We start from the raw sequence: 22,001 nt of genomic DNA, 5'->3' as shown, positions 1-22,001 counted from the left end.
CTCGGCTAACACCATCACATAATAACAGAATCTTCAATAATAAAGATCAACTTTAATTCTGAACGAAAAAAAAAAATGCTAAACGGCCACTATTAAGAAAGTGAAGAGTCTAATAATTTTTTATAATTTCGGCAGCTTCAAAGAGCCATCCTGAGGAATCTTTTCTAATTTCTTCTTCAAATGACTAAGTCTTTAAGGTAGCTAAGGGGTAGTTCCGAAAGAGTTAGCGACCTGATGACTTTATATATTTTATAAGGGTGTTGTAATAGTACTACGATGCATGTCGCCAGCTTCAAAGGGCTCTTCTAATGATTTTTTCTGAATTTTTTTCTAATGTAACAGGTCTTTAGGGGTGGCTCGAGGAGTAGTTCCGGGGCAGCTAACGGTTTGATGATTTTTTGAATAGTGTGAGGGTATTGTAGGAGTCTTACAAAAAATCGCCAGCTTCAAAGGGCCCTCGGAAGGATTTTTTCTGAATTTTTTTCTAATTCTTGTAAAACTTTAGGGTGGCTGGAGGGGTAGTTCCGGGGCAGTTAAGGGCCTGGTGATTTTTTATATTGTGTGAGGGTGTTGTGGGAATCTTACAAAAAATCGCCAGCTTCTAAGGGCCCTCGGAAGGATTTTTTCTGAATTTTTTTCTAATTCTTGTAAAACTTTGGGGTGGCTGGAGGGGTAGTTCCGGGGCAGCTAAGGGCCTGGTGATTTTTTATATTGTGTGAGGGTGTTGTGGGAATCTTACAAAAAATCGCCAGCTTCAAAGGGACCTCGGAAGGATTTTTACAAATTTTTTTATGTCATAAGTGTTTGGGGTGGCTGGAGGGGTAGTTCCGGGGCAGTTAAGGGCCTGGTGATTTTTTATATTGTGTGAGGGTGTTGTGGGAATCTTACAAAAAATCGCCAGCTTCTAAGGGCCCTCGGAAGGATTTTTTCTGAATTTTTTTCTAATTCTTGTAAAACTTTGGGGTGGCTGGAGGGGTAGTTCCGGGGCAGCTAAGGGCCTGGTGATTTTTTTCATTGTGTGAGGGTGTTGTGGGAGTCTTACAAAAAATCGCCAGCTTCAAAGGGACCTCGGAAGGATTTTTTACAAATTTTTTTTTATGTCATAAGTGTTTGGGGTGGCTGAAGGGGTAGTTCCGGGGCAGCTAATGGCCTGGTGATTTTTTATATTGTGTGAGGGTGTTGTAGGAGGCCTACAAAAAATCGCCAGCTTCAAAGGGCCCTCGGAAGGATTCTTTCTGAATTTTTTTACAATGTCATAACCGTTTGGGGTAGCTGGAGGGGTAGTTTTTGTGTTTTGAGGAGCCATTCTATCATTTATAGGGCTCACTGTCTCTTCTTGAAACTGAAAAATCATTTTCAGTTTCAGGAGTAAAAAAATTTTTTTTTTGATTTTCGTTCATAAAAAAACGTTCTGAACTTCAGGTACATTATTTACACTATTCTTAATTCAAATTTATTTTCTATTATTTTCTTAAGAACTAATCTTATTTCTCTCACGTGAAAATTATCGCGCTATTTACATAATTTAAAATTATATCAAATGATCATATCACTAGATTTATTTAGACTACATTTTTGAAAAAAATTTTTTTTTTATTTTAACAAAAATACATCAAAAAGTGATTTTTTTTTCAGTCAAATACTTTTGCATGGAGACTAGACACGAATTGGAAAATTTTCTTCTGAATATATACACGTTTCAGGCAAAAATATGTCAATTCCCAATAAAATTTTTTTTTTTCAAAAATGCTTTCTTAAAGTTTCCAGAAGTAAACAAAATCTACATATTTATGAATGTGAACTTAGCCGACAACCGACAATCGAAAATTTTTAAAATCGATATTTCAGCCAGGAAATCGATTTTTTTAAATTAAAAAAATAGCAGTTGTTCTTTTTCTGAATACTTAAAAGTGCATTTATTTGTTAATGAAATATGATTTTTTTTTCGTGATGAAATTTTGAAAATAAAACTTTGACGAATGCTCTAATCAACACTTTCAGATAAAAAAAATCTGAAATTGAATACTAACCTTTTTTTTAAATAAATTTAGACCTGCATTTAATTTTTTTTTTTTGAAATATCACTAGAACGTTGGGCAAGCAATAAAAATTATAAAAAGAAAAAATTAGGATAAATAAAAAAATGCAGGCCTTTATTACACCAAAATCTACAACTGCTTTTTTTCAGAATTCAATTTTTTTTATTTCCTACCAAATTATCAATTTTTTTCTAAATAAAAGATTCTTTTTTCGGATGTATATTTAGTTTACAAGCTTACTTTACTTAAAAAATACATAAAATTCACTCAATTTTCGAAAAACTACATCTGCATTTTTATAAATTTAGGTTTTATTCATAAAAATTATATTTTAAACAAAAAGAAACTTTTTTTTATCAATTTAATTTAATATATATATATATGTTGAAAAAAATTTTTTTCAAAAAACCTTCTTATGGGTTTTATAGGAAATTAAATTCTCTACAAAATTATCTTTTTGGTCGAAGACTGTAGAACGACTAGTTCCGAAGTTATAGCCCGTCGAACGGTAGCATTAAGGGCGGGGTAAGGGTTTTCACTTTCGAAAAATCGATTTTTTTTTGTTTTATCTTATTGTTTAACATTTCAAGAATATGTCCTCAAAACTTTAATCCGATCTAAGCAATATTCTTGAAGTTATTGTTTAATTAGTCTCGGGGCCTTTAACGCTCTAACTCTAACAGCTACGGGCGGTTGGGATTGCAGTGCAGCTGTCGAGCAGGTATACAGGTTATTTCCAAATCCAAGTCAAATGTACAAATTGTGATCCACGCTTTATTGGTAAGTGGCAATTGCAAGACACCGCCTCGTGGTCGAAAACAGCACTACTCAAAACGGGTCATGTATTCTTATGGCGGTGATGTACTTGACATCTGGCGTTAAAAAATTTAATTACTCAAAGCGGGTTTTGGCAATAGGCCTTTTTACACGGTGCCATTTACCAATACCGTCGAGTGAGAAAACTGGTCATCGCTATGAAATCAACACTCGTTTTGCCTTTGTAATGCGTACATTAGGTTTGGGTTTAGCAGGCTGCAATAAATTTTGCGGGCTTATGGACATAGTAGGTAGTTTTCTATCAAAACAATCTTATTTGGATCTCATGAAATCTATTTGCTGCAGCATCGAAACGACTGCTGAGAAATTTCTTGTCTCCGCCGCAGACGAAGAAAAACAGCTAACACGTGCAAATTCGGAGTCAGACACTTTGACCGTTTCTGGTGACGGCACGTGGCAGAAGCAAGGCTTTAGCTCTTCCTTTGGCGTCACTTCCTTGATTGGATATTGGTCTGGAAAAGTTATCGATATTTTCGTAAGTAGTTCGCACTGCCAGGCTTGCAAATTATGGAGAAATCAATTAAATACTGATGAATTTCAAGATTGGTACGAAGAACATGTTGGAAAAGATGAATGCCAAGCAAATCACACCGGACTATCAGGTAACATGGAAGTAAATGCTGTCATCGAACTGTTTCGCCGATCAGAAGAAAAATACGGAGCGAAAATCAGCAACTATATTGGAGACGGAGATAGTAAAACTTACGGCAATTTAGTAAAAGCTAAACCTTATGGTGAAAATTTTATTATACATAAAAAAGAATGTGTAGGTCACGTGCAAAAAAGAATGGGTAAACGTCTACGTGATTTAGTAAATAAAACTGTTGAACATAAAGTTGTAAAAACCGGAAAAAATGCTGGTAAAACAAGACAAAGTAAATTACTCGGTGGCAAAGGAAAGCTCACTGGAAAAGTCATTGATAATTTGAGTCGATACTACGGAGCAGCAATCAGACATAATTGTGATTCTTTAGAAGGAATGAAAAATGCAGTCTGGGCAATGTTCTACCACCAGCAGTCAACAGACGATTACCCTCAACACCATAAGTGCATGAGCGGTGAGAACTCGTGGTGTTCATATCAAAAAGCTTTGGCCACAACAGGAGTGGAAAATTTCAATCATGACTACACTCCACTTCCACAAGATGTCATAGAAGCGATCAAACCGATTTATGAAGATTTGAGTAAAGACGAACTTCTAGAAAGGTGTCTTGGAGGTTTTACTCAAAATGCCAACGAAAGTTTGAACCAGCTGATTTGGAGAATTGCACCGAAAAAATTATCTGGCAGCAGACAAATTGTTAAATTTGCATCTTATGTAGCTGCATGCACATTCAATGAATGTGCTGTGCTCTTCTAACTTTTCTGTCTGACATGGACGTCAGTGTCGGCCCAAGCGCTCACGAGTATGCATCATCTACGGACAGCAATCGCATTGATAGGGCCGAGTTCCAAGCTGTGCAGCAGAGCAAAGAAGCCAGAATAAAACGAAGACTTGAAAAAAAACAGGCTGAAGACATCGTCAATGCTGAAGTATGTGTGCTGTATGGAGCTGGAATTGATGATTCTGTGTGTTTAAAAAAAAATTTTTTTTCTTCACTTTTTTGCTTCATAAACTTTAAACGCGTTTTTCTCAAAACTACTTTTTCAAAGTCCGTGTTCACTGCCATTTGAAAACTACTCGACCGATTCATTTCAAACTTTGTACACATTTTCTTCATATAAAATACCTCCCCCCTACGTTTAGTAAAAATTTTTTTTTCAACATTAAGGGTGTTTCCCACCCACAAAATGGCGGAAATTTTAGTCGAACATAACGGTTCACACTTTAGATGGCCGCCAAAAATTTTTAAATTAAAAAAAAAATAATCAGAGAACGTTGGGGGGAAGATTTGTTTATAATTTAACTAAATTTTTATGGTTTTTCATTTTCAGATAATTTCCGGCAGAGTTACAGTGAACACCGCAAATTGTTTTTTTTTTTTCAAGACGTCCTGGGGGAAGCTCTGTCACGGGCTAATGGTTTAATATTTTTGCATGAAAAATTTACAGAACATAGTCAAAACTATGCTCAATAATGTATAGAAGGTTTGAATGAAATTGCTCAATCGATATTTGAGATAAAAAATCACAAAAAAAGTGTTTTTTTTTACGCTGAAACCCTTACCCCTCCCTTAAAAAAATACACATTAAATTCCATTTAATTTTCAATTTATTACTCTTACATAAATAATTTAATTTTTTTGTACATTGTCGAGCATTTAAATTTTAAATTAAAGTATTGACTCGTTTTGATACAATAATCTAAGTCAAATTATTATTAATTAACCGTTATAATATGTACAAGAAGTTTCGAACGTTAACTATAACAAGAATTGAAAATAATAAAAAAAAAATAAAATACGATACGGGCTGACTTGGAGATGATTAATAAAAATTAAGTACGATACTTAGTGACATGAAAAAAATTTTCCCCCAATTTCGTCACCCCCTTGAACCACCCCTATACTGCTACATGACGGTACATCCTGTTAACAACTTAAAAAAATTCTGAAAAAATACAAAAGAACCTTCCCTTATTTCTACCAACGCGTGGCAGTACGTTTCATCCACCGGACTCACCCCCGTAACCTACCCCTGTACTGTAATATCACCGAGCACTATGTTAACAATTTAAAAAAAATCTGAAATAATTCAAAAGACCTTCTGTCAAGTTTCCTAACGCGTTCCAGTAATTTTCATTCATCGGACTCACCCCCGTGGCCCACCCCTATACTAAAACATCACTGTGCACCCGGTTAACAATTAAAAAAAAATATGAGATAATTCAAGAGACCTTCTGTCAAGTTTCCTAACGCGTTCCACTAATTTTCATTCATCGGACTCACCCCCTTGACTCACCCTTATACTGAATCATCACCGTGCACCCTGTTAACAATTTTAAAAAAATCTCCAAAAAATTCAAGAGACTTTACCTTATCTCTACTCACACGTTCCAGTACGTTTTATCCACCGGACTCACGCTCGTGACTTATCCCTGTACTAGCCCAGTCGACAAGTTCAAAATGGTTTAAAATTGAGATACTGCTATTAAAATTATGTGTGTAAGCTCATTGGATCCGGAATCACGACTAGAAAAATGTGCTACCAGCGTGTATTAGCACATAGAAAATTGCAAAAGTTGTAAACAATTAAAGATGGAAAAAAACGTTTTATTAAATGATTAAACGATCTTTTAAATGAGTTATTAAAAAAATTTTAGATATTGCTAATCTATTTTTATGCGCATTTGTTTATAAAAACTTATTTTTTTTTTCGATGCTATTCGATTTTTCGTGACTCTTAACTTTGCAAATAATGCAGATACGCTCACAGACCTTCAGGCGATTTGTTAAGTAATAAAATTTATAAACTTTTCAGTTATTTATTTATAGATAATGTCATATTTTAATTGATTAATGGCATTTTTCTCTAAATTTTTTTTTCATATTATAAAAAAGTAATGTCGGTTACTATCTATTTATTTATAACATGCAAAAATTTATACAAGTACAGTGCTTCCTTTCTAAGATATAACAGGCTGTCTTTTTTTCCCTTGTTAGTAACTAATGAAAAAATTGCGACAAAGCTAAAATATCTTAGGGGGGGGGGGACACTGTAGTGTAAGGATAAAATTGTATTGTTAAATAAACCTGTGATTTTGATTAATAACAAAATTTTATTTGTATGAATTACAAAAATAATAATAATTATCATAAAAATTGTAAAAATAGTATCTATATTGAGTTAGATAATTATAATTTACGAAGATGATCTTCATAATTTTAATCATTATGTTCCTATAATTTCAAGTTATGAATTTTCTGCATAACTTACAAGTATATACTGATAAATTTGAAGCTTTTGGGGTAATTTTTTTCCTTTTTCGAGAGTTGTGGCTGACTTTTTCATATATATTTTCTGAGTCTAATGGGCAGCTTTCACTGATCTTACATATTTCATGGATATTGCGTTTACAGATGCTGCAAGTTAATTGATTGTCAGCAGAATCAAATTTTCTTGCACAAAACAAGCAAAGTTCTCGAGCGTTATCTGCTTTTAAGATCAACTGGTGGGCGATAGTTTCTCGAAACTGTTTTGGGTTAAAATTATCATGGAAAGATGTATTTTTGTAAATGCATTCTAAATAATACATGCAATAGACTCCACAATTGTCTATATCAGTCGGCTCCTGATATGGTCTTTCAGTTGGTCCAGTGTTCAGAGTCCAATCAATATTTCTCAAAATTCGGAATGGACTCGTAACGAAACATTGTCCAAGAAATGATACAAATGCTTCTTTCACTCTATCCGTATCTGTACTGTTTAAACGAGGATCTAATAAAGTCAACTGTTTTTGCTTTATATCTACAATCAGCAGTCGCCAGTGCGAATTTAAACAGTACGGTAAGAGAAGTTTATTTCCTATTTCTTGACTACGGCTATGGATTGCAAACTTCTGGTTTGTTTTCATCTGTGAAAATCGTCCCAGGACTTTATTTGATAAATCTGTAGAAATAAAAGTTATATCATTCCATTCTGTCATAAATGTAGATGCAAATGTATCTATAATTTGTCCATCAACCCATTCTTGATAATCAGCTACCGTATGAAGTTGAAGAGGAGTTATCACGAATTTATTGAGATAGAAGAATACTTGCTCATTAGCTGAGTAATGTGCAAAGTTAAGAGTAGATGAATTTGATTTCAAGTAATACTTTATGTCATTAACTAAGCCGTTCTCTAAAAATTCGAATCCATTTGAGCTATTTGTGACAATTACAGTATTTGTCTTATTGCGCTTCACTTTCTTCACGTTGTCTTCATTCAAATCTAACTTCCTTTTTTGACCCTTTTTTACATTGGCGTCTTTAGATTTCATATTATTATCCGTTTCAGCTGCGCCAATTTTTTTATCTACGTTTATAATATTTTGACCTGGTAGATATCGGCTACGTGTTCTTCTCGGTTTGACTAAGTTATATTCTTCTTGTGATCTTGCCCATATTTCTTTTGCTTTACGATCTGCCGCGGAATCTTTTGTAGGTGGATACTTCACATATCCCACATTATCGTTACTTCTTAATTTAAACAAATATTCTTCAGCAAGTAAACACTTATTATGACCTTTTATTTGCCGAACAGCATCACTAACAGTCAAATCCTTTCTTCCGTTCAAAATTTTTTCTTTGAATGTTTTGTTATGAGATTCTACATAACCATTTGACACTCTGGAAATATTTTTGTCGATTAAGTCTAGCATAATTCCGAAATAAATAGGTGCGTATGGCATAAAAGTTTCTAATAGATATTGAAGAAACTCTGGACTACGATTTTTATTAGTTGTCTCTGTTAGATTGATTTCTGTTGAGTTCAATGATTTTTGGATTTCATCCACGAAACTAGCAAAACGTACATAAAACGGTGATTTGCTAAAAATAGCATTAGTAACTTTAAATTTGACCGAGTCTTCACTAGGATAATCAGTTGAATTTTCTGAATTCATGGCGTCAGTATCTTTAATGAGATCCTCCAACTCATTCTTCGATTTATCCGATGATTCTTCGAGTAATTTTCTTTTATTCTCTGCTGTATCTTTATCCTTAGTTAAGGGGTTAGGGGTAGTCAGAGGCGCGAAAAAATGAGAATTTTCAGTATTTTTTTTTTGCTATCAAATCATGTTATTCTACAAAAGTAGTAATATGGCATTATTATACAATGTTTTAACTTGAAGTCACGAAAATTTCAAAAAAAAAAAAATTTTATTTCCAAAGTTATAGCTGTCTGTGTTGACCCAGTTCCAAAAAAAGGTTCTTGCGGTGACAATCATAAGTCCTTGGAGATTCATCTAAAATCAATCGGATAAAAAAAATTAGTTTTATAAATAGATAATCCCGGGCCTGATCGAAAGATTTTTTTTTTTTCAAAAATTAACAAAATGGCGGCCTCAGGAAATTTTTGTCTAGATTTTTGGGAAAAAATCAACAGTTAATTGGTCTTAAAAAATCGAAATTTTGAAAAAAAAAAAAAATCCTTCGATCAGGCCCGAGTTTATTATGTATTCTAAAAGCTGTATAAATTTTATTAAAATCTACTGAGCGGTTTTCGAGTTACAGTTGTCACCAGTTCAAAAAACATAGTTTTGAGAAAAATGCGTTTAAAGTTTCACACTAGATTCACGTACAGAAATACGAATGATTAAATTACTTGCATCGAGTCATTTATTCTTGGGCCATATAATAGTTCTTCAGCCATTGTGGAAGTTTCCAAAACATCAATTTGTTGTTGCCTACGAAGCATTCTGCCTTCCCGAGTGTTGTCGTTGGCGCGCTGATCTGCCACTTTCACACGTGCAGCATTCAATTTTTCAGCATACCGATGGGAATTAGACCCACAATTAAGTCCTAGGGTATCCATAATCATTAATAATGAATTTGTACCTTCATTAAATATAGTAGAACTAGTATTCACGGTTTTTGGGCATATTTTCTACACTAGTTGGTTGAAGCTCTCATTATTATTCTGATTGAATCCACCTACACATCTTGAAAGTAAATTATCATTACTGAGATCGTCGTAAATCGGTTTAATACGGAATGGCTGGATTAATCACTTCCAACTGACGTTCGGTGAATAATATTATTGATAGCGGAAATTGAACCGTTAGAATAAATTTGTCTTTGTATTTATCGTCCTCAATCTATTGTTGAACGAAATCTTGAATGTCTAAACTTCGAAGTTTTTGTCGATTCAAAACTTTTCTTTCGGAGTTTATTTTCTGTATTGTCTGAAGTTTAAATTCCTTGTCAGTATAACCAGTTGTTTGCTTCTCATCAGCATATTTTTTACAATTTTCTTGATATATACTATAACTAGAACGATATTTAGTTAATTCACGCAACTGTCTTCTTCTTGGTCCTCTAACTTGAGTAAACGGCTCGTCATGAGATGCATGATCAAAATCTGGATCTTTGCTACTTGATACATCGACTTGAACATATTCCGTATCTCGTTCTAAAATCTGAAACAGATATTTAGCTCCGTGGGTTCTAACTTTACATTTCTTATACCCAACTATATTATCGGAATTTTTGTCGGTAACCTCCGTAAAATTCCATAGGACAATTACACCTTAAATCAGTTCGCATATATTCTCTAATTACCGCTCTTAATAAATCAATGCTCATCAAATTATTTTCTGCTACTCGCTCGGTTAAAAATGAAACTTCTCCTAGATAATACTCATACGTGGTTTTAGATGACTGTAATTTTTTATCAGGATTTTCATCATCTGATGGTTCACTTTGTTCTTTCTCGACTGATGATGGTTCAAATTCCGGTTGATTTTCTGAATCATCAAGATCATCATTTTCATTATCTGATGTAATAACAAGCTCTATCAAGTTAGCAGGGGTAAATTAGCAAAATTCAATAAAAAATACTCGAAAATTTGTAGCTTTTTTGTTGCTAAAATCGCGATTTTGTTGCTCAAAACAATCTCTAGAAATCGCGAAAACTGCTAACTTCATATAAAGATAGCAGGAAAACATAGTAAATAATGCATATTCCATTGGTCATCAAGCATGAATTTGTTGCTAATTTGTTGCTGCAAACTGGTAATTGAAAAAAAAAAAAAAGACGACTATAAGCTATCTTGAAAACAAAATTTCAATACTTATAAATCATTTGATACTTTGTTGCTATACACGGTAGCACTATTTCTGCGCAGAAGTGCCAGCAACAAAATAGTACCCGGTGATCAGCTGACTTCGAACAATTACTTATAATTTTCCGGGATATGCTAACTTGAACCGAGATTTTCTAAGGCTTAAAAGGGTGCAAGAATAAGTTGCTGCCCGGAGTATCACTAAGCCACCGGAAAAGTGCCAGCAACAAAATAGTACCCGGTGATCAGCTGATATCGAATAATTACTTATAATTTTCCGAGATATGCTAACTTGAACCGAGATTTTCCAAGGCTTAAAAGGGTGCAAGAATAAGTTGCTGCCCGGAGTATCACTAAGACGCTGGAAAAGTGCCAGCAACAAAATAGTACCCGGCGGTCAACTGATTTCGAACAATTACTTATAATTTTCCGGGATATGCTAACTTGAACCGAGATTTTCCAAGGCTAACAAGTGTTTAATAATTAGTTGCTGCCCGGAGTATCACTAATACACTGGAAAGGTGCCAGCAACAAAATAGTACCCGGTGATCAGCTGACTTCGAACTGCTACCATTTGGGGATTAAATTTTCTGATGTATAGTAAAGTTTTAATTTGATTATCAAAAATTAATCACAATAATTATAATTATTCTAAAATTAACAGGATTAATTCTGAAGTAACATTCAATGGTTTTGAATTTTGTTAATGCAACTATTGATAAATCAAAGCATGTAAACCTAACCTCAATGTAATTTATACATTGTGATGGTTCTCAAAATAACTATTTTTTATGTTTTAAAGAACAACACAACTATTAAAGTTTTATAAATTAATTTTATAGATTTATGATTAAAAAATATTTTATTTTTATAATTTCGTAGACGCATTGATTTTAAAGATTGTTTTTTTGTTATTTGACACTTGATGTGTATATTATTGGGACTATATCTATTGTTTAGTGATAATTATTTTGAGAAATGTGTAAACAATTTCCATTTAAAATTGAAAGGGTAAGTTGAATATTTTTTATTAATAGTTCAATTATATAATAATTTTGCTTGAGATATTTTGAAATTAATTCAAAAATATATTATCCGCTGTACAAGTCTAACAAGCTTCAATAAATATTTTTGATGATATACTTAATTATCTATGTTATCTTATACTTTTGTAAAACTTATAAGTAATTAAAATTTTTATTTTCCATTTTCAGAAGTAAGCTTTCGATCATGTCTAAACGTGGCAGACCTCCAGCGATTGAATCGCAAAAGATCGTTGAAGCAATTGTCGAACAATCAAAAGAAATTGTGTGTTCCAGAAGCGGCAGTATTATCGATAAAAATAATCTTATTTGGAAAAAAATTTCCGGTAATCTTCACAATTTAATCACTCCTCACTCACTTTATGCTTATGTTACTGATGACAGAGATGAATTGAAACGTAAGCTGTTTAACTGTAAAGGAATCAATTTGGACCAATCGTCTAATAGTGTAAACAGCACTACAGCAGATGAATCAATGAATTTAAGTAATAATAGTGATGACTGTAATACACATGAAAATATAAAAAGAACTTATGTTATTTATTTCACAAAAGAAGAGTTCAAGGCTTTAATTATTACTAAAAAAAATTTTTTTCATTTGTTAAAAACTTCAAAAACTATAAGTGCAATTTTTAAAAAATATTCTTTAGTTATAATTTAATAAATTAAGCAAAATAAAAAAATAAAAAATGTCGGCTAACTTTATTATTATGAGAGATAATTCAAATACACGCCATTATCACTTTGAAAAATTGTGCTAATCGATATTTTCACGAAGATATCGATTGTTAAAGTTTTCAATTTTCGGATGTCGGCTAGATTCACACTCATTTTGGAAAATCATATTTTGGTTTATTCTTTAATTTGACGTTTTTTTTTCTTTTTTTCAAATAATTTTGTAAAAATAGATTTTGCGTTGCTTTATTTTTCAAATTTCTTCATAAAATTTTTTCATGTGTCACCATCTCGCGGTCACTCTACAAAAATATCTCAACAACTAAGTTTCACCCTTCTCGACTATCACATATCAGTTGTTAGTAACAGTTTGACTTAAAGTAATGTATCAATATAACAATGGATACTAAATTTCTCACTACGAGACCTCTCTTCCTTTTTTATTGTATTCAACAATCGCCGACGCGTTTAATACGTTTAATTTCAACTGTTTGGAAACTCAATCTTTTGTATTTTCAAACACCCTACGCTTTTTTGTCTTATGCATAAATAATATAGAAATATAATACGGAAACATTTACCTTAATTTAAACTTGTTTGATAATTCATAAAAACATTTTAACGTTAGCCAGCGTTGATCCACCATTTGTTGAATTTATTTTTACACTTTATTTCTCCTCGGCACTTGTAACACTTCATATTTTTTCACTTGTTATATGTCAATTCCTCTTAAAAGTTAATTTTAAAGAATTTCAAGTCAATTATTCACACTAAGAGAATCTACGTCTTTGTTACTTATAAGTAATATGTATACATTCCAATGTGCACACATAATAATGTTTTTTTTACACAGACTTTTTACTTATTCACAACTAATTTTCACTTTTTTTTTTTTTTATTACGTATCGCTCAACAATGCACTGATTCACTTTTGTTCTTTGTTAAAATTATTAAATAACCATGTTAGATAAAATAAAAAACAAAATGACGTCACATTCGACCTTATTCCTCTCACAGTCAGCACTACACTAAAAAGATAAGCGTCTCCGGTGCGGGTGCCAATGATCGCGAGATTTCGTGAAAATTAAAATCTTCTCTTCGGTATATGCTGTCCTCAACTAATTTTTTTATTTATCCAATTCTTTTAAAATCCTTAAAAAAATATAATATAACTAAAAACAGAAAAAAATAGTAAATTAAAGCTTATAATTAATTATAATTATTCCCTGAATAAAAAAAAGTATTGGATTGATTAGAAAACCAATACTTTTTTCTTTGTCTCAATACTTTTTTTTTATCAGGGTTAGTCTTAAGACTAATGATTTTATTTAACAGTGGATACAGTTATATAACCCAAAAAATTTTGTCATTTTTCTAAATAATTTCACTAAAAAATCATTCTACTGTAGCATATCAACATCACATATCGACGTTCTAATTAGCAAATTGTCTAACTCCATTTTAAAGAATCTTCTATTTGCACGAAAAAAACAATTAGTTCAAAATTTATTATCACTTTAAAAAACCATTTAATATCATTATTATCTAATAGAGATATAATATTTAGGTTTGAATCATTCAAATAATTTATAATTCGATTATGGCTACATCAAAATGTTAAAAAATCACCCTATAAAAAATAAGGAGTTAGACAAATTGCTAATTAGATCATCGATATCATACATTTGTCAGATCGACTATTCATAATTATTTCAATTTTTTCAACTATCTTTAATCGATGATAAATTGAAAATAGTCTATCGTAATTTCATGATCGAAAATATAAAAATACCAGTTTTTCAGTGAAAATTAATAATAATTATGTGGTTATAATAAATAGCCGAATTAATTTTTGCTTTTTCGATATTTGTGTAGGGCGATTCCGTACTCGCGGGTGCAACATTTAGACTCACTCAAGGCTTCTTACTAAGAAAATAAAAACTCTTTTTAAAGAAATGACTGGTCGCAGGATTACATTGTAATCTGTTTTACAAAAATTAATATAAAAAACATTTAATAAAATGTCTAAATAGACACAGGAGAGGTTCAAAGTGCTATCGCGGGTGCAACGAAATCGGCCCACCATTAAAGGTCATGAAGCTAGAATGAAAAAAGTCTGTTAATTATGGAATATTTATTAAATTATTTTTACATTCTTTAAAAGAATACAAAACAAATTAATTATTAATTTAAATAAAATTATTAAAAGAAATAAATGTTATAAATTATTCACTTTTTATCCAGTCGCGGGTGCAACGTAAAACTATCGCGGGTGCAACACGTCTCACTGTAGTAAATATAAACATTTCCATGTAACTTTAAATTAAAGATATGAGATCATAGATGCTGTATCGCTAATTAGCACTTTCCTCTGCAACTAAAATAAATTATTTGTTTGGAATAGTTGGCGATTTATCAGACTTAAGGTTCATCTTCAGAATCGCTGTAAACATCAGAAACGCGTAACTTTTGCGTTACTTTTTTTGCAACTTTTCTACGTTTTTTTTTAGTAGCAGTTATCAAAACTAATTTGCTTTTCAAATTAGACTTCGACGTTCGTGCAACACAAATGCTCTTACCCTCCCAGTGGTGTATTTACACTAGGGGCAGTCGGGGCTAGTGCCCAGGGCGGCAAATTTTCTAGGACAGCAAAATTTGGAAAGTGGGAAAAAATTTTCTATACAATATATAATTAACTAATTCTTTTAAATAAACATTTTATCTTTCAAGAAATATAATTTAAGTATTATGTATCAAATTAAAATTTTGTATATTATAATATAAGAAATTTAAGTAAAAACTATTCAAATAGTTTAATTAATTTATTTCCATAAAGGTTTGAAAAAATTAAAGTTGATATTTTTATTTTCTGGAATTGAAAAATTTATGTAGTTTTTTTGAAGAATTAAAAATATTTTCATATTATGTATGTCTTTTTGATAACAGAAACTTTTATTGATTAATGAATTTTTCTAAAATTGGAGAATTATCCAATAACACTAATTAATTTTAATTAAAAAGAACAATTTTATATTTTTGAATCAAATCAACTGTCAGCTACACATGCTGCCACCTACAGTCAGTATACAAATGTAACTAGGTTTCTTCAATATAATTTCTTTTATATTTGACGTTTAATCTAAACTGCAAATACTTAATAGATTAATCTAACCTGCAAAGACTTTCAATTTTGTTGAGCATAAATCTGAAATTAATTTTTGAATATGGCTGATGGACGCAAAAAATTAAGTGGATATGAGTACCGAAAACGCGCTTTGGACAAAAGTAAAAAGGAGCAAGAGGTTTTGAGTAAAACTCCTAAGTTGGATGATTTTTTTAAAAAGAAAGAATGTGTAATCCAGCAATCAGAATCTATGAATAAAGATTGTACAAATTTGGATCATGAATGTTTGTCGCGAGAGTTCCATATTTCACAGAATATCATAATGATTTTGTTGTCGGTATGAGCAATCGATATTTATTGTAATAATGATGTAAATCGAACGATGGTAAATTTTGACAGGTGGTGATGCACGTTTTACTTCAACTTCGAAACAGACTCCGTCTACGAGTAATAGTACTAACAGTACCACGACTCCTTCGCTGCCACAGAATATCAACCATGAAGATTAACCTGAAGCTACAGTTCCAACAATAAATGTAGAGGAGGTTGCATCTCAAAACTTATTCGTGATAAGCGATGATCCAGGAGAATGGATAATAAACGATTTTACTAGAGATCATGTAGCTACCTATGGGTGTAAACAAAATAAAAATTTTAATTTTTCCGGTACAAAACGTGATTACAACAACGGGACTTCACGACGGCTTTCAGAATCACTATTTGTTAGACGACTTATTAACGGTGAAAAAGTTCCACGTCCATGGCTTGTTTACTCAGTTAGTAAATGAGTATGTAACAAACTGTTCATTTAATAAATCATAAAACACGTTCGTGTTAATGAGCATGAAAACTCTAAAAATCATAAAAAATGCATGTTAACACTTAAGCAAAGGTCAGATACTAAGAATAGAATAGACCATGACTTAGTTATTCAAACAGAGACAGAAATCTCGTATTGGAGAAATGTTTTAAGAAGAGTAGTGGCTGCCACTAAAGCCCTAGCTTCTCGAGGACTTCCATTCCGAGGTAGTAATGAGAAATTTGGCTCACCAAACAATAGCAACTTTTTGATGCTGATAGAATTTCTTTCTTCTTTTGACCCATTTCTCGAAGAACATATTAGAAAATTTGGAAATAAAGGATCTGGCAATATAAGTTACTTATCCAAAACTGTCTATGAAGAATTTATCTAGCTTTTAGCACAAAAGGTATCCGCTATCATTGTTCAAGAAGTAAAATCAGCGAAATATTACGCAATTATAGTAGATTCCACACCTGACATATCTCACGTGGACCAACTTTCTTTTGTTATCAGATATGTGAAAAAAGATGGAACCCCTGTTGAACGTTTTCTCATGTTTATTGAGAACTCTGGACATAAAGCGGAAGATTTGCTAGTTGCCGTATTATCTGTTCTTGAGTTTTTTTATCTTGATCTCGCAGATTGTCGAAGTCAGTCATATGATAACGCGAATAATGTATCAGGGATTTATTCGAGCTTACAGGCAAGAATTCATGAAATTAATCATCTTGCAGAACATGCTCCTTGTGCTGCTCATTCTATGAATTTAGTTGGAGTTCACGCAGTAGAATGCGCCCCAGAAGCTGCGTCATTCTTTAATACAGTACAAACTTTATACAACTTCTTTACTGCATCGACGCATCGCTGGGAAGTCTTACAGTCTCATACTGAAAAAAGAATTGCGTTAAAATCTTTATCTGCAACCAGATGGGCAGCTCGTTATGAAGCGGTTCAAGCACTTAATCAACATTTTGTTGAAATAATTGAAACTTTGATTATTCTTGAAGAAGATATCGAAGAAAATGCAATTACACGGCAAGAAGCTAAAGGTATTCGAATTCAATTGGAGCGACTTGAAACAGCATTTATGCAGATACTTTGGCATTTCTTACTCTCAAGATTTAATGCTGTAAGCCAAAGATTGCAAAAAATTGATTGTAGCATCGCTGATGTAATCGATGATTATCATACTTTGATCAAAGTCGTTGCTGATACGCGAAATGAATTTGAAATCTATGAAAAAAATGCTTTAAAAATTTCAGAAATTCAAGATTATAAAACAACAGTTTCCAGACAAAGAAAGAGAAAATTATATGCTGATGAAACACGAGATGGAGATGTGCAGCTGTCAGGTCGAGACCAGTTTAGAGTTAATACTTTTAATGTCATTCTTGACAATCTGGGATCTGAATTGCGTAAAAGATGTACAGCATATGAAAAGATTCAAGAAAAATTCTCGGTTATCATTGAATTTGGTGATTTAGATAATAGGGAAATTCGTAAACGAGCTAAACGTTTAAGAGAAATATATTGTTCAGATCTTGAGTCCTCACTAGAAGACGAATTTGTGCACTTACATGCTCATTGCACCGAAAAAAAGATGGAAAAAAATTCACCTTCTGATCTTCTGAAACTTCTGCATTCAAACGACCTTTACACTGAGTTTCCAAACGTAGAAATTGCTTATCGAATATTTATAACTTTAGCCGTAACAAACTGTAGCGCAGAACGATCGTTTTCTTGTTTAAAACGAGTTAAAAATTACTTACGTTCTACAATAGGTGCAAATAGACTCAATAGCTTAGCTATTCTATGCATAGAATCAGATGTGCTTCAACGTTTAGATTGTGAAGATTTAATCGACTAGTTTGCAATTCAAAAAGTTAGGCGAGTTTGTCTGTGAAAAAAATAATGCAATACTAATATACGTCGTTCTTAGTGCAAAATTTATAATTCTAAGAAAAATACAAATATTTTTTTATATTACTATAGTATATAATAAATAATATATAATATATGAGTAAATAAAGAATAAATATAAATAAAACATAATGTATAATAAATAATATATAATACATAATAAATTTCCTGCAATCAATTAGTTATTCTAATTCTTAAAAAATAAGATATCAAAACTATTAAAATAAAATTTAAGTCATAGGGCGGCATTTTCTTCAGTGCCCCAGGGCGGCACAAATTTAAATCCGGCCCTGCACCCTCCTCAAATTGAAAAAAATTGGTATAAAAAAAAGTAACAAATACTGTGATTTAAAAATTTATGTCAAAAATCGTCTCCCGCGGAATCGCCCTGTATCTTTTACCATATAACATGACAGGGGACTGATTTTTTGTATCAAATTGAGAAAAATCAAGCAAACTATTTCAATGCATTCAACTTTTTAAGTTCTCAATGAATGTTTACATTAATTAGAATAACATTAAGACTTATGGATCCAATTTTATAAATAAATTATATATAAAAATAGCTGCCAGGGGACTGAGTTTTGAAGTGGCCCAGACACATATTTCCAGCACAAACGGTGCTTTGACACTAAATAAAATGCCGATAAAGCGCTAACAGCCCTATGGATATTAACTCAAGCCTAGTTAGATCCTCATAAACCTTGCAAAAGGTAAAATAACACGCTGGATTTTTTTTTTTGGCTTTGAACTTCTGGCAGGGGACTGATCTTAAAATGCCTGGGACAAACTTTGGTTTAATGAATTTAATGAAACAAATTAACTTTCGGTACTTTTTATTGAAGAAGATTGTTAGTTAACTAATTAAGTTTATAAAAATTATGGACCAAATTACATATTATTGACGAATAACTTCAAATTTAATCTTAAAGTTTTAATTTTGGGACTGGGACAGCCCAGGGGACTGACATTTCGGTGGCTTACGAATTTATAGCAAAAAAACCAAAATTTATTTCATTTTAGTTTTCAATGCTCCAAATAGAAATGTTTTTTTACTTTCGTAATAAATTTTTTTTAGTAACAAAATAACAATTTTTCTCATCAAAAAATGCCTGGGACAGCAAAAAACATCCTTACAGAGAATCACCCATATGTATTTTTTTTTCATTCGTAATAAAAATAATCGCACAAAGCTCTGTTTATTGTAATTATAAAAAATAAATTAAAATTACTATTTAAAAATTACTTATTAATTAGGAGAAATGATTATTCTAATGAATAAGTATTCTTTGCCTGAATGTTTAGTTTTATTATGATGCAAACATGTACACTTATTTTAACATTATTTATTTAAGTATTTCGTTAATTGTTAAAAATTTTTAATAATTGAAGAGATTAGTATAAGCTATTTGTGGAAATATAAGTTATTTTAAATATTATTTGTTTTGATGATTAAAAAAAAAAGGCGAGTAATACTTGAAAAAGTATCAATATGTAATATAAATAGTTTCAGATTTATTGAAATAACTAAAGTTAAAAAATATCTTATATTAATGGTTTGGAATTTACGCTATTAAAGTAAATAATTAAGGAAAGTTTTTTATTAATCATTAAATGAATCAACGTCAATAAACATAAATAACAGAAATCATGCGATGGCAGCCTAGATTCCGCAAGCTAGTATTGGCAAGACCTCTGTATATTTGGGCTGCCCATTAGTGAAAGATTTAAGAAAAACGCGAGTCGCTTTTTGCGATTTCTCTAGAGTTCAAAAGCATCAATCTTGGCGTAACGTTTGAATAATACGTATATAAGCAATATATTTTTAATTGCATGTTTTATTATCATTATAATTTCAAATTCTGTTCGTAATGAAGGTACAAGTTTCCCAAATTATCACACAGCCAGCAGATTACTAATTCAAAATGATTCAATGTTATTGATAGTTTTATATAAAAACGCGAAATTGAATTTGATTTCTTCCTTATTGTCATTAATCGCGTGATGCAGAAGCATTTCGATAAAGATATCAAGACCTGGACTTCAGCAGTAAATTTCCCATTGAAGATAATCGACGAACATATTGACTCTCTATCGACATCGATCTCTAACAACTTTGATTGAACGGCAATGGACATACAGTTGTAATAGAGTTTGGTTGTTGGCGTCAGTAAATGGATGAATAATTTTCCGGATCGAATGAGCTATCGCTCATACTTTTAAGAGACTATAAATTTTGTGGTTCAACCAACAATTTGAAGTGATCCGATATTTTCACAATAATATTTTATATTTTTTATTGAAAACAGAATAATAAAAGAAAAACAATAGTCGATACGTCAATTTTGACAATTTTGTAAAATTTATAAAATCGAATTTAACCGCACCGCACCCCAAATAGCTAAACTTCAAAAAATTAGCGGTTAAGGTAGTTAGGCCCAAAAAGCAAAAATTCAAGAAATCTCCCAAACTCCGTATAGAAGTAGTTAAATACATAATACACACCCTGTTAAAATTTAGAAACAATTTACCACGTCTAACCGAAGATAATTGCAATTGAAAATGACATTTTTACACAGGCGGTATGGGAAAAGAGAGAGAAAACCGCGAAGTTTTATTATTTTTGTATTGAAGAAATTTTAAGAATTTCACGAAAAATTAATATTACTTAGATTAATATATGTATAACTACCCTACAAAATTCTGGGATTCCCTACCGCATAGTTTTTGAGAAATCATTGATAAACTAGTAAAGTAAACAAATAAAGTCATGCGTGGAAGTAAGTGAGCAATAGCCCGTAAGAGAGGCAACACTAGCGCGTGACGAAGACAGCAGTAGCATAAACTATAGGTTGGGAAAGAACTACCTTAAAGCTATCATAATCTGAACAAAAACAGTTTTACTGTAAAAAAAAAAAAAAATCGCGTCAAGGCCACGTTCACAAGACTATTAAAAAAATTTTTTTTTCCTTCCCAAAAAGATATAAAATAAAAAAAAAATCTACGTAACCGATATGATTGTATGTGATTTTCGGAAATTAAAAAAAATTTTGTTGTAAATTTAAAAATTAAAAAAAAAAAACAATTTTGGAACGTACTTGGTGTGCGTGGTTGCAGAGTATTTTACTTTTTATGAAATTCGTGAATTCTATCTACTGGAACTTGAAAAAATTTGAAGTACACAAAGATGCACACCAAGTACGTTCCAAAATTGTTTTTTTTTTAATTTTTAAATTTATAACAAAATTTTTTTTTAATTTCCGAAAATCATATACAATCGTATTTGTTGCTTAGATTTTTTATTATTTTGTATTTTTTTGTAAAAGGAAAAAATTTTTTATTTCTCATTTAATAAATAAAAAAAAAAATAAAAAACGTGGGCTTGTTTTTCTATTATTTTTTCATGTATAAACCAAAAATAAAAATTTATTTTGAAAAATTTTTCTGTGTTATTTCTTAGTTTAAAAATGCCAAAGTTGTTTTCTGAAAATCATACATATTTTGATTTTTCTGAAAATTTTTCTTCTTTACTTATTTCTATCAATTCTCTTAAAAAAATCTAAAAATTTACCTGAAGGAATTTTTTGACGGATACTAAAATATAACAAAAATAAAAAAAATTTTTCTCAAACTGTTCGATTTTGGCATGGAATACCCTATACAATAATAATTGCTGTCATTAATTTTACTTAAATTTGATTAGTTTTTTTTTTTTATTTCTTCTTTTCATATGTTTGCTTTAAAACGATGGGTGATCGTTCTGAATTGAAGCTAGATGGAATTTGCAACTTTTCGTGAGTCTTAACCCTTAAGTAGCTTAAAATGAGACATCAATTCTAATTACCTGGAATGGCCT

The 22,001-nt window shown here is 31.3% G+C and overlaps 2 protein-coding genes across 2 annotated transcripts; both read left to right on the top strand.

Moving 5' to 3' along the window:
* The first annotated feature begins 3,479 nt into the window (after positions 1-3,479).
* LOC123270228 lies at positions 3,480-4,372 on the top strand. Its single transcript, XM_044736195.1, has 2 exons — positions 3,480-4,193; positions 4,243-4,372. Exons 1-2 carry the CDS (start codon positions 3,484-3,486, stop codon positions 4,247-4,249), a joined length of 717 nt encoding a protein of 238 aa, XP_044592130.1. The 5' UTR covers positions 3,480-3,483; the 3' UTR covers positions 4,250-4,372.
* A 12,406-nt stretch (positions 4,373-16,778) lies between these two features.
* Positions 16,779-18,092, top strand: LOC123270860. Its single transcript, XM_044737005.1, has one exon. It carries the CDS (start codon positions 16,779-16,781, stop codon positions 18,090-18,092), a length of 1,314 nt encoding a protein of 437 aa, XP_044592940.1.
* The last annotated feature ends 3,909 nt before the right edge of the window (positions 18,093-22,001 follow it).

This window comes from Cotesia glomerata, linkage group LG8 (assembly GCF_020080835.1).
Source record: "Cotesia glomerata isolate CgM1 linkage group LG8, MPM_Cglom_v2.3, whole genome shotgun sequence".
Classification (NCBI taxonomy): Eukaryota; Metazoa; Arthropoda; class Insecta; order Hymenoptera; family Braconidae; genus Cotesia; species Cotesia glomerata.
Note: the sequence above shows the minus strand (reverse complement) of the source record. Positions and strands in the feature narration are given on the sequence as shown.

Excerpts from the sequence above, each read along its gene's own strand:
- LOC123270228 (XM_044736195.1), top strand. The coding sequence starts at position 3,484 with ATGGAAGTAAATGCTGTCATCGAACTGTTTCGCCGATCAGAAGAAAAA.
- LOC123270860 (XM_044737005.1), top strand. The coding sequence starts at position 16,779 with ATGTTTATTGAGAACTCTGGACATAAAGCGGAAGATTTGCTAGTTGCC.